Source organism: Canis lupus, chromosome X (genome assembly GCF_048164855.1).
Source record: "Canis lupus baileyi chromosome X, mCanLup2.hap1, whole genome shotgun sequence".
NCBI classification, from domain to species: domain Eukaryota; kingdom Metazoa; phylum Chordata; class Mammalia; order Carnivora; family Canidae; genus Canis; species Canis lupus.
Window position 1 is genome coordinate 28,754,723 of NC_132876.1, and position 15,149 is coordinate 28,769,871.

General features: G+C 43.2%; 2 protein-coding genes across 12 annotated transcripts in view; one reads left to right on the top strand and one right to left on the bottom strand.

The window, feature by feature from the left end:
• XIAP (X-linked inhibitor of apoptosis) overlaps positions 1–2,824 on the bottom strand; it is a 55,898-nt gene extending 53,074 nt beyond the window's left edge. For 4 of the 11 annotated variants that reach the window (XM_072816209.1, XM_072816211.1, XM_072816207.1 and 1 more), the window contains exon 1: positions 2,278–2,586. The gene's annotated coding sequence lies outside the window, so the exon portion shown is untranslated. Of the gene's footprint in view, positions 1–2,277; positions 2,587–2,671 lie in introns of those variants that run through there. The other 7 variants (XM_072816216.1, XM_072816206.1, XM_072816208.1 and 4 more) reach the window with 5 other exon arrangements.
• On the top strand, positions 1,441–12,569 carry LOC140628426 (uncharacterized). The gene is made up of 4 exons (XM_072817795.1): positions 1,441–1,475; positions 2,127–2,494; positions 3,093–3,175; positions 6,297–12,569. Exons 1-4 carry the CDS (start codon positions 1,441–1,443, stop codon positions 6,609–6,611), a joined length of 801 nt encoding a protein of 266 aa, XP_072673896.1. The 3' UTR covers positions 6,612–12,569.
• Positions 12,570–15,149: the final 2,580 nt, after the last annotated feature.

The window sequence follows — 15,149 nt, forward strand, 5'->3', positions numbered from 1 at the left end:
TTTTATAGAGCATAACTTTTCCCGCCTCACCTTAGCACTAGCTACCAGACTTTTAAGTATTAGAACAAACAAAAACAGTAAAATATCATAATCTCATACTTGGGGTAGGCATTTACAATATAAACAAAGAATTTATGAAACAAATTAATGTTTATGACCAAATGTAAGGGGAATATTTATGTTAGTCAAATATTTCAAGCAGTATACAAATTAATTGGGATGTTACTAACAATATTATTATCTACTGAAATGGTCCTAACCTATAGCCAGGATTACTTTTCCTGCCTAGTTGGGAGTCACTGAATGCACTATAAAGCAATAAAGTACAAACGTAGCACAAAGGGTACTGGACTAGGACCTAGACCTTAGTCCAAGCTCTGCTAATAATTAGATATATAATCTTGGGTAATTCACTTTTTCTCTTTTGAGTCCTAGTTAGCCTATTCATAAAAAGAAAAGAGTTGAAGTACTTATCACATAAAAAGAAAAGAGTTGAAGTACTTATCACCAGGGACCCTTCCAATCTTAATTTTTAAAAATGATTCTTATCCACAAAGATTCTACATTCAGATTTTTTCATTGCATCAAACTGTGTATCTTGAATGTTATGACTTGCTATATTATTTGATAATAAAAAGTTTAGCACATTTTCTAAAATTCTATAAAGATTAATAACATATATTCTCTTTACCATCTTATACTAGGTGCCATAAGAGAAAATAAGAAATGTGAGCATCTGATAATCAGGCCTGCTTTGCCAGCTGGGTTGACAGAAGCCACAGTGGATTTTACAATACAAACCAATGATATGTAAATGCATATATGTATTTACATACCATTGATAAATACTTATGTTGATATACATGTAGGTGTGTGAATTTTAAAAGCTATTTTTAATTCTAAAATCAATACTTGTTTATGGTAAAAATTTAAACAGTACATTAGGCCATATGTGAAGTGCAAATTAAAAAGCATCATATTCTTCTCCATCCCTCTATTAAGTAGGCACTGTTCACACTTTTCTGGTGTATCCTTCCAGAAATTCTCTGAGCATATTCAAATATGCATATGTGCATGTGTGCATAAATCTTATTAACCTAAACTGTTGCCACTTCTTGAATGACGGGAGAAAATATCTCAAGCATTGGTTTCGATAAACATGTTAAATACATAGAAGGTAGTTGCACAGTTGTATGATACAAAGTAGTATAGGCTTCAAGTGTGCGGTGAGTTGAACATTTAATTTTCTTGCTTGGAGGCTATGCACAGCAGTTGCTCAGAAAGAGCAGTGAGCGAAGAGCCAGACAAGCTGGGTTCTAATCTAAGTAGTTGAGTAGTCTTAGGCAAGCCACGAATCTTCTTGTGCCTTAGTTTCTGCTTTTGCAAAATAAGAGGATTGGACTAAGATCGCTTCCAACTCTAAAATGTTAAAGTTCTAAGATGGCTGTCTGTAATCGTGTTCTCTTGAACTGGTTGTAAGAAATTCGAAGTGAAAAAAAGGGGAAAAAAGAACAGTACAGCAACCTCTAGTCTTACAAAAGTATATTTCTATGCATCAATGAGAATAAGGCATAGGGTGAGAGACCTAGTAATATAATTACATTTGAAGGCAAAGTAGCAGATTATTAAAATCGGACAGATCTTTACGAAGCTCTGATTGACCTTTTTCTTTTTTTGGAGGTGGAAGGGGCTGTTTAGTTTCAGCAATAACCACCCCCTTCCTATCAAAAACAATTAAGTGTATTATGGAGTTAAAATAATGAAACTGAAAGTTAGACTGAATTTTGTTTTACTCACAGAATATACTGGGGAAGTGACTAGGACAGCAAAGATTGGAAAGAATTACTAGCTAATTTCCTCTTCCGGAAGCTCTTTGGCTCCTATTCTTTCTGCTTCACGTGCCCTCGCCAGGCGCACTCCACCCAGCTCCATACCTGCCACACGCACCAAATTGGGGGGTGGGAGGGGCGGTCCCTTTGATCATTAAAAAAAAAAAAAAAGTTGACTCGATTTACCTTAGAGGTTCCCGGGTTTAAGAAGGCACCGGGCAAGCCCGAAAAGCCAGGCAGCCACCCACGCCCCCACCCACGCCTTCTTTCTGTGCTCCCGGGAACCTCGGCGAGGAGCTCCGGCTGGGCCACCCGCGCCGCACAGGGGCGGCCTTCCCGCCCCTCCCCGCAGCGCCGGGGCCCGCGGGGAGGGGGGGAGGAGGAGGAAGAGGAGGAGGAGGAGGAGGAGGAGGAGGAGGAGGAGGAAGCCCGTACAGGCAGTACCCACCGCGCCAGGAGAGCCAGCCCGGATCGCCCGCGGCGCCCTGCGCGGTCCGGAGGGGAGGGTCCTGGAGGAGGGGCGGCCCGAGCCCCAATCTGGAAATGCCAACTCCGCTTTGCGGCCGGGCCCCAGCCTAGAAGGAAACGGAAGTCTCTCCGTCTCCCTCAGGCGCACCCAGCAGCCCGCCCGTCGCCCGGAGGAGCCCCGAGCCGGGGAACCCGAGGTGCGTCCACGACAGGGCCTCACACAGACTCCGGCCGCGGTCGGTCAGTCTCAGGCCCCGGCCGCGCCAAGGGCCCCCCCGCGCCGCCGCAAGCTCCTTTCTACCGTCCCCGCCCGGGGCCAGCCTCCCGCCCTGTAAGGCCCCTCCTTCTTCCCCCTCCGCCATTTTCGAACTTACCCTTGGGCCCCGGCGTCCTGGATTAGTGCTGAGCCCTCCCAGGGCGCAGCCAAGGTCCCGCCACTTCCCTGGGCCGGAAGGGGGCAGCCCGGACGATCGAAGCCCTCCCCCCAACCCCCACCCCCGGCTGGAAGCCAGAACCTGACCCAGCGGGCGCGCCTGCGCAGTGGGTACCTCGCAGTCCCCGCCCCCAGCTCGAAGGTTTCCTCTTCCACCTCGAGGTGTTTTTTCCCACGGCTGTTACCTGCTGGGCTTTGGTGTTGAGCAGCAGGGGGTAGAGGTAAAGTTACGGATGGAAAGAGAGCGAACCAGTTGAGTTCTCACTACCGACCAAGCACTGTGTGAGGCATAGATTGCGTTCTTTGTTGTGATTTTGACAACCCTGTAAGATAGGCCCTCTCTCATTAAACCCATTTTACAGAGGCTATTGAGGCCCAGAGAAGAAAAGTCCCTCCATGGGAGAGAGAACATGAGAGACTCCTAACTCTGGGAAACGAACAACAGGTAGTGGAAAGGGAGGTGGGCGGGGGGTGGGGGTGACGGGGCACTTGACGGGATGAGCACTGGGTATTATGCTATAGGTTGGCAAATCGAACTCCAAAAAAAGAAATATATGTATATATATATATACACAAAAAAAAGGCCCTCCATTAGCATGCAGCTAATAAATGAGGGAACTGAGATTAGAATACGGTCCGTGCCCTAGATGGAAAGGATAAAACGGAAAGGACATTCAGTTGGAACAGGATGGGGATTGAGAGATAAAGGGAAAATGAATAGGAAAGAGGGCAGGAGGCAGGGAAACCGGAAATCTGGGACATAATATGCTGATCATATCCTGGATTTATTTCAAATATGCTGTAAGGTTGCCAAATGAATTTTGTTTCACAGACTTAGGCTCCCTTATACGCTAGTGTAGTGACATGAGAGATTCTGAATGAGAGTGTTTCATATCAAGAGGAAGATTCTAAGTATCACCTGCATCCTCAAATGATGCTTCCCTTCTTGAGAAGGGAACTTGAAGAGAGGAGAGAAGAGACTTCTCTTTGGTTCTTAGGCTTTTGCTAAATATTACCCCTCCAATCCTCTTTTACTGTCATAGCTCTGAGAATCCCACATCTGACATTGGGTAATAGTAATTGCAAGCAAACAGTTATTAAATTCTCACAGCAGGGACACCTGGGTGGCTCAGCAGTTGAGCGTCTGCCTTTGGCTCAGGGGTGATCCCGGAGTCCTGGGATTGAGTCCCACATCAGGCTTCCTGCATGGAGCCTGCTTCTCCCTCTGCCTATGTCTCTGCCTCTCACTCTGTGTGTCTCATTAATAAATAAATAAAAATCTTAAAAAAAAAATTGGGACACCTGGGTGGTTCAGTGGTTGAGCATCTGCCTTTGGCTCAGGTCGTGATCCTGGGGTCCTGGGATTGAGCACCACATCGGGCTCCTGGCAGACAGCCTGTCTCTCCCTCTGCCTATGTCTCTGCCTCTCTCTCTCTCTCTCTCTCTGTGTGTGTGTGTGTCTCATGAATAAATAATGATCTTTAAAAAAATAATTCTCACAGCAATCTTATGAAATATGTAACTACCATTATTTCCATTTTACAAATGAAGAAACTGAGGTTTAGAGAGTTTAGATGGCTTGCCCAAAGTCACACTGCTGGTATGTGTGGGAGCTGGAACAGTGATTCAAACCTAGATCTTCTTTTTTTTTTTAATTTTTTATTTATTTATGATAGTCACAGAGAGAGGGAGAGAAAGAGAGACAGGCAGAGGGAGAAGCAGGCTCCATGCACCGGGAGCCCGATGTGGGATTCGATCCCGGGTCTCCAGGATCGCGCCCTGGGCCAAAGGCAGGCGCCAAACCGCTGCGCCACCCAGGGATCCCCAAACCTAGATCTTCTGATTCCAGATGTGCCTGACCATTACTTGGTCTCCTGACTTGCCTCTCTATCCCTAGGACTGGTACCCTGCAGTACCGACTGCACAAGGCAATGTGACCTAAACCCTTCAACACTACTTTCCCGGATTATGTTAAAACTCCTTAGCTTTCTGTTCACTTTTCCCTTGGGCTCCGTACTGTCAACTGAAAGAAAACCATCCTTAAAGTAGGTTAGTAAATGCTTTATCCGTTGTCTTACTCAGAATGATAGCCTGGGAAAACAGGCTTCCGGATTGCTCTAAAGACTGGCTCCAAGGCCTCGTAGCTCCCCGGGATTATATATACAAAAGGGGCAAAGGGTATGCCTGCTTGCAAGCAGCTGTCCAAATACTTGCGCATCAAAAGGTATAATTTGTTACGGTTGTAAAAGTTACCGTTTATTGATTTCCACGTAGAGACGAGAAAGACCCTGAGGTCATCTTAATACGTTACGTTTCTATCATATCTAATTGTTTAAAAATATTGCTTGCGTGTCTCTGCTTAATTGGTTTTCCGGTTCTTCCTGTTTTTGATTCTTCCTTGAGGTCACTTGAGCCGGTCACTGAAGGCTGACATCAGTCATCAACTGCAGTTTTAGTACAAACGACGTATCTTCTAACAAAACAGAACTGCTAACCATAGAAGTACAGTTACTGCCCTTTCCCAGCTTTCCGGCCTTCCATTCACTTACTCAAATAGCTCCCTGTGCCTAGGAAGAAGGACTGCCCTTACTCAAAGCCTTCTCTGATTCCTTCTTCCTCCTCTGAACTCTCTTGGCACTTGAATTTTTGTTTTTAGTTTTGTTAGCACCTTTTAAAAGCTGTAATTAAATGTGTATAACATAGGGGTGTTTGGCTGGCTCAGTGGAAAATGCGACTCTTGATCTCAGGTTGTGAGTTCCAGCCCTGTTGTTGGGCATACAGATCATTATAAAAAAGAGAGTATATTACATACAATTTACCATTTGAGCCATTTTTTAAGTATACAGATCAGTGGCATTGAGTACCTTCAACATCCACCTCCAGAACTTTTTCATCTCACTTGGCACTTGAATTTATGCCTTTGTTATGAAACACAGTGCTTTCTGCCATGTTGTATAGCTGTTTGTGTACATGTCTTATCTCACCTATATTTTAAGTTCATTTATGGTAAAATGTGTGTCTTAACTCTTTTTTGTGATTCCTCCAAAACTCTTGGAGTCATCTTTAATCCACCCCCTCCATCCCTTATCCAATTCTCAGCAAATCCTGTCCATCTCAATTTTCAAAATATATCCACAGTATCACCAATTCTCATTAACACCACTATGACCCTAGTCTGTCTCTCTCTTATACTTTAGCTTCCTCTCTGGTCTTCCAGCTTACCTCCTCCTTGCCTGTCTCCAGTGTATTTACACAGCAGCCAGAGTTGTCCTAATAAGCCAGATCATTGTCATTTATCTGCTCAAATCCCTTCAGTGGCTCTCCATTTCACTCAGAAAAAAGTCAAAGATGTATAATGGCCTACAAAGGCTTTCGTGGCCAGCCACCAACACGATCTCTAGTGATCTTCACTTCTTGCTCTTCATGCCCTTGGCTACAATGAACTAGAGCTGACTCGTGTAAACTAATAGAATGCTGTGGAAGTGATAGCATATGATTTAAAAGCCTAGGTCCTAAAAGGCATTGTGATTTCTGCCTTGCTCTGTCTTGGATTGGTTGCTCTGTAGGAAGCCAGCTGGTATGTCACGGGGATACTCAAGTATCATGAGAGGCCCACACAAGGAAAAACTGAGGCTGCCCCTTCTTCTCAACACCAACTTGTCAACCACATGAGTGAGCCACCTTGGAAGAGGATTCTTCAGACCCACACTTCCAATGACTGCAACCTCTTGAAACCCAAAGCCAGGAACACCCAGCCAAAACACCAACTTGTCAACCACATGAGTGAGCCACCTTGGAAGAGGATTCTTCAGACCCACACTTCCAATGACTGCAACCTCTTGAAACCCAAAGCCAGGAACACCCAGCCAAAACCCTCCTGAATTCCTGTGTATTGCTGTTTTAAATAGCTAAATTTTACTTACTTGTTTTTATTTTTATATGTAATTTCCACACCCATTGTGAGACTCAAACTCATGACCCTGAGATCAAGAGTCATATGTTCCACCAACTGAGCCAGCCAGGTACCCCTTAAGTAGCTAAATTTTAGGGCAATTTGTTACCCAACAGTAAATAACTAATACAAGGGCTCTACACAATCAGAGTCCTTCATACCTCAATGTCTTCATCTCTTACTATTCTTACCCCTTGTTCCTTTAGTTTTCCTGTCTCAGGGCCTTTGCACTTGCTGTTCACTCTGCCTGGAACACTTCCCCCAAATATATCCATGGCTTGTCCTTCAGCTCCTTCAAGTCTTTGCTTAATTGTCACCTTCTCAATAAGGCCCACCATGACTACCATATTGAAATTACAACTTCTCTCATAACACTCTCAATCTCCCTTCCCTGCTCTACCTCCCCGCCATGGTATCTATTTGTAGCATGCTATATGGTTATTTTCTTTATCGTGTTTGTTTCTTTTTAAAGATTTTATTTATTTTTTTTAAGGAGTATCCTTTTCCCTTTTTAAGATTTTATTTATTTATTTATGAGAGAGACACAGAGAAAGAGAGGCAGAGACACAAGCAAAGGGAGAAGCAGGCTCCTGACATGGGACTCCAAGATCATGCCCTGGGCTAAACCACTAAGCCACCCAGGCGTCCCAAGATTTTATTTTATTCTTTATTCACGAAAGACACAGAGAGAAAGAGACATAGGCAGACGGAGAAGCAGGCTCCCTGTGGAGAGCCTGATGCAGGACTTGATCCCAGGACCCCGGGATCATGACCTGAGCCAAAGGAAGATGTTCAACCACTGAGCTGCCCAGGTGCCCCGTGTTTGTTTATTATATGTCTCCTCCTTCCAACCCGTACTAGACTATAAGCTCCAAGAGGACAGGAATTTTTATTTCATTCACTGATCTGTCCCAAGTACTTAGAACAATGTCTGGCAGTGTAGATACTTAGAAGATATTTGTTGAATGAGTGAATAAAAATTTCATAAACAGGGACTCCTGGGTGGCTCAGCAGTTGAGCATCTGCCTTCTGCTCTGGTCATGATCCCTCAGTCCTGGGATTGAGTCCCACATCAGGCTCCCTGCATGGAGCCTGCTTCTCCCTTTGCCTCTGCCTCTCTCTGTCTCTCATGAATAAATAAATAAAAATCTTTTTAAAAATTTCATAAACATGCCAGACCCTTGCTAAATACTTGTTAGGTGAATTGTCAGTTGGGAAATGTGAACAGCAAAAGCAGACATAGCTGGGGTATGATATTTAGGTTTTATATGACTGGACACACGGAAGTTTGAAGTTAGAAAAACACAATCTACAAAGAGGTTACTCTTGTCTGTATAAGGATGCTTTGTTGTAATTGTTTTTGGTTGAGGAGGATTATTTAGAGAGGAAAAGAATAAAGGCATGTTAGCTTGAACTATATGGAATTGCCAATGTCAAGCCATTGCCAAATACTCCAAACGGCAATTTAATGTGGAGAAAGGAAAACTGATAGCATAAAGACCCAGCAGAAATAAGAGATGGAATCAAGCATGAGTAGTGGCATTAACCTTGAATAGGAAAAAGAACAAATCTGTAGAGGCTAAAAGTGATGAGATGTAGATAAGGAGAGAAGAATTTTGAGAATGGTTGCCACACCTCGATGGCAGGTGGATTCTGTGGAAAATAACATATGTAGATATCTGCTGAGAAGAACAGCCAAGGTTTAACACTATAACCCTTTATGCAAATACAGTTGTAAAGTGAAAGCCCAACTAATTTAAGAGCAGAGTTGTTTTGGGTGAAGGAAGGCGGGGTGAGCCCTGACTTCCAGACATTGCCCTCAGAGCTATATACCTTCTGGCAGGAAGGGGTACACGCCTGCATAGGATTACTCTTGACTCATCAACGGAGAACAGCCTCTGTGAAGGTCGTTCATGCTGAATAGTGTCTATCAGCAGCACCTGCCCCTCAGTCTCCTGACTTTTGCTTGGGTGTCTTGATTGCTAACCTCTCCCTCCTTGCTGCCAGAAAGACTGCAATTATAATTTCCTCTCTTTGAGCAGTCGTAAAGGTGCTTGCCCTTATCTGGTGCCCATAAAACTAGCACCTCCAGCCAGCCCTCCCTTTCTCTTTTTTCTTTATCTTCCAGGACTCAGTCATACAGAAGAGACTTGTTGCTTGTTTGGGGTAGGGACCAAAGAGCGCACTCTCAAGCTAATAGAAAATTTGACCTGGGATTTTTAATCTATTCCTATGGTTGTACACCATGTATTCAGTCTGCAAAAGTCCGACAACAATATCGAGGTCACGGTGTGTCTGGAGTAGGGTGGAGGTAAAAGCTACAGGAATTGAGGTCCAGGAGAGGTGCTAGTGTGTTGGAGGGGTCATCACCCAGGATGCTAGTGGGATTTGTGTTTAGGGAGGAAGACTATGAGCCCAAAGCCACAGATGTCAATAGATGCGAGGAAGTGTCCTGGATGGAGATAGATAATAATTGTTGGCATTTACAAAGAGTTTACCATCAGCCGCACTGTCTTCAGTGCTTGGCATATTTTGTCTCTCCTAATCCTCTCAGTCACCCTATAAGTTTTTTTTTTTTTAATTTTTTTTAATTTATTTATGATAGTCACAGAGAGAGAGAGAGAGAGAGGCAGAGACATAGGCAGAGGGAGAAGCAGGCTCCATGCACCGGGAGGCCGACGTGGGATTCGATCCCGGGTCTCCAGGATCGCGCCCTGGGCCAAAGGCAGGCCCCAAACAGGTGCGCCACCGAGGGATCCCAGTCACCCTATAAGTTAAGTGTTCTTTTTATTCTTGTCTTGACTCAGAACCTAAAATGATGCCTGGCATATGGTAGGTACTCAAGCCAGATCAGGTCACTCCTCTGCCTAAACCCCTGCAATGGCATCTCACTTGGTAGGGGCAAGCACAGGGTGCAGTGGGAATCTAGAGGAGAGCTCCAGAAGAGGGGGAGGGAGAAGAGTGAATCAGAGCTGGCTCTACAGGGATTTCAGTCTTGAAGGACAACCAAGAGTTAGCTAGCTGACGCAGTGGGAGAAAGGCATTCTAAGCAGACATGTGAACAGATGTGCTGACTCATGGAGGGGGAACAAAACAACATGCAATTGGAGAATGGCAGTGAATGCCTTATGGTATGGGCGGAGCCGCTAACATTTATTGTTTTTTATGTTTACATTGTGTTCAGTGCGTTACATAGATGATCGCATTTAATCATCCTGCAACTCTAGGGAGGTAATGTTATTATCCCCATTTTACAAGTAAGAAAACTGAGGACAGATAGGTTGGGTTGCCCAAGGTCTCAAAACTAGTAAGGCGGGGGATCCCTGGGTGGCTCAGCGGTTTCGCGCCTGCCTTTGGCCCAGGGCACGATCCTGGAGTGTTGGGATCAAGTCCCACGTCGGGCTCCCGGTGCATGGAGCCTGCTTCTCCCTCTGCCCGTGTCTCTGCCTCTCTCTCTCTATCATAAATAAATAAAAATAAATCTTAAAAAAAAAACTAGTAAGGCAGAGGTGTAGATAAGTGGTGATGGGGGGGTTGGATGGAGCCTGAAAAGAGACCTGAGGCTCTAGGGAGGTAGCCCAGATAAAATCCAGTCTACTCGAGCTGCTATAACAGGATACCACAGGCTGGGTGGCCTACATGATGGAAATTTATTTTCTCATAGTTCTGGAGGCTTTTTTAAAACTTTTTCTTTTTTTAAGATTTTATTTATTTATTCATGAGAGACAGAGAGAGAGAGAGGCAGAGACACAGGCAGAGGGAGAAGCAGGCGCCATGCAGGAAGCCCGATGTGGGACTTGATCCCAGGTCTCCAGGATCAGGCTCTGGGCTGAAGGCGGCGCTAAACCGCCGAGCCACCCGGGCTGTCCCAGTTCTGGAGGCTTAAAGTCTGAGATCAGGGTGTTGGCAGGTTCACGTCTAAGATCTGTCCTCTAGGCTTGCCGATGGCTGTCTTCTCTCTGTCTTTACATGGTCTTCCCTCTTGGTTCTGTGTCCTAATCGCTCCTCAATAAAGACATCTGTCATATTGGATTAGAGCACACCCTAATCACCTCATTTTAACTTAATTACCTCTTCAAAAGCCTTATCTCCAAATGCAGTCACATTCTGAGGTCCCATGGGTTAGGACCCCAACATGAATTTGGGGGGGAATATAGTCCAGTCCCTGACAGCTTGCATGGCACATTAAATTATTTGGCCTCATAAACCAGTGGTTCCCACACCTCATGGTGAACCAGAATCACCTGAACAGCTTTTTGACACTGCTAATTCTTGGATAATCCCCACTCAGGTGATTCAGTCAGTAAAGCTAGGCCATGTTTGAGGGAAATGTAAAGCTTCTGCGCAGTCTCCAGCTGATTCCGGTGCTGTGTCTATCTGGGCTATGTTTTGAGGAAACCAATTCCAGGCTGATTAGAGAAAGGAAATGTAAAAGGCAAAACTGACATTTTAAGTTTTTTATTATTATTATTTTTTTAACAAAAGAGAGAGAGAGAGAGAGAATGCACAGGGGAGCGGGGAAGGGCAGAGGGAGAGGGAAGCAGACCCTGACCTCACAACCTGAGCTGAAACCAAGTCAAATGCTTAGCCGATTAAGCCACCCAGGTGCACCCAAACTTTGACATTTTTAAAGAAAATACAGGGCAGCCCTGGTGGCGCAGTGGTTTAGTGTTGCCTGCAGCCTGGGGTGTGATCCTGTAGACCTGGGATTGAGTCCCACATTGGCTCCCCACAGGGAGCCTGCTTCTCCCTCTGCCTATGTCTCTGCCTCTCTTTGTCTCTCATGAATAAATAAAATCTTAAAAAAAAATACAAGAGAGGGTGCCTGGATGGCTCAGTCACTTAAGAGTTGTGTGCCTTCGACTCTGGTCATGATCTTGGGGTTCTGGGATCGAGCCCCACGTTGGGCTCCCTGATCAGCAGGAGAGTCTGCTTCTCCCTCTCCCTTTTCCCCTGCTCCTGCTCTCTCACAAATAAATAATAATAATAAAATAATAAAAAATTAGGGGCACCTAGGTGGCTCAGTCAGTTGGGTGTCTGACTCGATTTTGGCTCAGGCCATGACCTCAGAGTCCTGGGGAGTCTGCCTCCCCATCCCACAGTCCTGCTTCTCCTCTCTCTCTAAAATAAATAAATATTTTAATTAATAAATTAAAAATTAAAAAAAGAAAATACAAGAGAGTCTCTTCCTCTCTGGACTCAGATGTAGTTTGCGGCAACATGGCTAAACACCAAAAAGGTGGGAATTGTGAGTAAATGCAGGACCTCAGCTCCTCCCTCAGGAAAATGGTGAAGAAGATTGAAATAAGCCAGCAAGCCAAGTACACTTGCTCCTTCTGTGGCAAAACGAAGATGAAAAGACAAGCTATAGGGATCTTGCACTGTGGTTCCAGCATGAAAACCGTAGCTGGTGGCACCTGAGCGTATCACACCACTTCTGCAGTCATGGTAAAGTCGGCCATCAGAGGACTGAAGTTGTTGAAAGACCAGTAGAAGCTCCACCAACTGAAACACTGCTAACCTATAATAAGTGGGTTAATTGATGTAAGAAAAAAATTTTAAAAAGAAAAAGAAATACAAGACAGTATAATTTCATCATAGGGTAGGAAATGATGTCATAGACCAGCGGTTTTCATGCTGTTTGCTCTCATATCCCTCAAAGAATCTTGAAAAGTTATGGATCCACTTTTACATGTTTAATGTGACATAAAAATGTTTTCATTATAAGTTAAAATAATTACAAAGGATGTAATTTCCAATATATTATAAATGGTGGCATAAAAACCAAATCTATCATTATTTTAAATGAAATCTAAATACCATAGTCATTTGATATCCACTGTCATCCATTTGAAAATTAAAGGAATAAACTTTAATAGCCAGAAAATTTCTATTTTTGTCTTTAATTCATTTTTCACTTCTACTTCCCCCATAGAATTTTATCTTAATGTGATATATTTTTATGCTTAAAAGTACTTTATTGATCACCCTATCATATTTCTTTGCAGCAGAAATAGGAATATAAAACAGTTTGTTAGCAAGTGTCCTATAAACATATTTTTAGCTATTAAAAAATTCCTCTGGCTGGAGTTATTTGTAACTGTTATTATTGCTTTAAAATTGCTCAAAACATAAATTTTTTATACATCTTGATAAATGAATGGAAAACCTAAAAGTCAAATTTTATTGTAAATTCACCCTTGAATGAACTGGATTTTTTCCCCTCCCCATGTATGGATGGATAAATACAACCTGTTGCTGGAATGAGAGTTCAGTTTTGGGACGCCTGGGTGGCTCAGCGGTTGAGCATCTGCCTTCAGCTCAAGGCGTGATCCTGGGGTCCCGGGATCGAGTCCCACATCAGGCTCTCTGCATGGAGCCTGCTTTTCCCTCTGCCTATGTCTTTGCCTCTCTCTCTGTGTCTCTCATGAATAAATAAATAAAATCTTAGAAAAAAAAGAGTTCAGTTTCAGTTCTATTTCTGTTTTTATTTTTATAGATACACTGAGAAAATTGTTCAGACATGTAAGAATCTGAAAATATAAATAGTATTGTAATAGCAAATTTATTTATGAGCTCTTTCTGAGTTGTTTGCCAAAAATCATATAGTGATCTATCAGAAATGTCTTTTTTTGATCTATTGTCTGGCTACCTGATTAAATTTCCCTTCAAATTTGTTGAAAGCAAAGAATTGCAAACCGTCTGACTTGCAAAAGGAGTTGTTACTCATTCACTAGAATCATTCACTTTCTTACCTTCTAGGGATTATACAAAAAAAGGTTTTATAGATGACTAGTAAGTAGACTTCTATACTTTTTCACTTATTTAACCTGATATACTTGGAAAGGGTTGGAAAAATTAAAATATTATTAATTTGAATAAATATTTGTCAATATAGTATTTTTTAATATAGTATTTTAAAATAAACGTTTCTATTTTATCTTGAGCTTTAACTATATTTTCATCATATGTTTTTGGAGCTACTGATCTTAGTTTATTCAACTAATATAGGTATATATATTTTTTAAAGATCTTATTTATTTAACAGAGAGAAGAGAATGCACAAGTAGGGGGAGTGGCAGGCAGAAGGAGAAGCAGACTCCTTGCTGAGCAGGGAGCCAAATGTGGGACTCTATCTCAGGACCCTGGGATCATGACTTGAGTCAAAGGCAGATGCTTACCCCTGACTGAGCCACTCAGGGGCCTCAGTTTATTCAATTAATAGAAATGCCCGCTACATAATCTAACTGGCAGTCAGTCCTATTCATCCAAAAAAAAAAAAGTCAAATGAGACTTTTTATTTTTTTATTTTTTTATTTTTTTTAATATTTTTTTTTATTTATTTATGACAGTCACAGAGGGAGAGAGAGAGAGGCAGAGACACAGGCAGAGGGAGAAGCAGGCTCCATGCAGGGAGCCCGATGCAGGACTCGATCCCAGGATCCCGGCCGGAATCACACTCTGGGCCAAAGGCAGATGCTCAACCACTGAACCACCCAGGCGTCTCTTACTTTGTTTTTTAAAGTCTGACTTTTTGGGATCCCTGGGTGGCGCAGCGGTTTAGCGCCTGCCTTTGGCCCAGCGCGCGATCCTGGAGACCCAGGATCGAATCCCACATCGGGCTCCCAGTGCATTGAGCCTGCTTCTCCCTCTGCCTGTGTCTCTGCCTCTCTCTCTCTGTAACTATCATAAATAAATAAATAAATAAAAATTAAAAAAAAAAGAAAAATAAAGTCTGACTTTTTTATTTTTCAATTCAAATAAAAATGTGTTAATGCATTCCTTGTAACAGTGATCTCAATTCTGAATTCTAAGCTAGATAGGCAGAGCCCTGCCATGAATTTGTTGCCTGGATGAAACAAGGCACTGACACCTTCAGTATTTACCACAGCTCTTATTGCTTTGTTCTCATGGACCTGTCTCACAGAAGCAGAAAAAGACACAAGACTTTGACTAGAGGAATCTTCCTCAGCATCTACTTGTTTTATTTTTTTTTTAATATTTTATTTATTTATCATTATAGAGAGAGAGGCAGAGACACAGGCAGAGGGAGAAGCAGGCTCCATGCAGGGAGCCTGACATGGGACTCGATCCGGGAACCCTAGGATCACACCCTGGGCCAAAGGCAGGTGCTTAAACCGCTGAGCCACCCAGGCTGCCCCATCTACTTGTTTTAAACAAGTAAATAAATTGATAGAATTGTACATAAATGTCCATGTCCTTGACACCTAGATTCTACAATTAGCATTTTGCTATGTTCATTTTAATACCTCTTTTTCCATTTACCCATCCCTCTATTCATTGTTGAGGTGCAAGACCTACCTTTGCCCTATGATCCTTCTATATTTAAAAAAAAAAATTTTAAGGATTTTACCTATTTATTCATGAGAGACAGAGAGAGAGAGAGAGGCAGAGACACAGGCAGAGGGAGAAGCAGGCTCCATGCAGGGACCCCAACATGGGACTC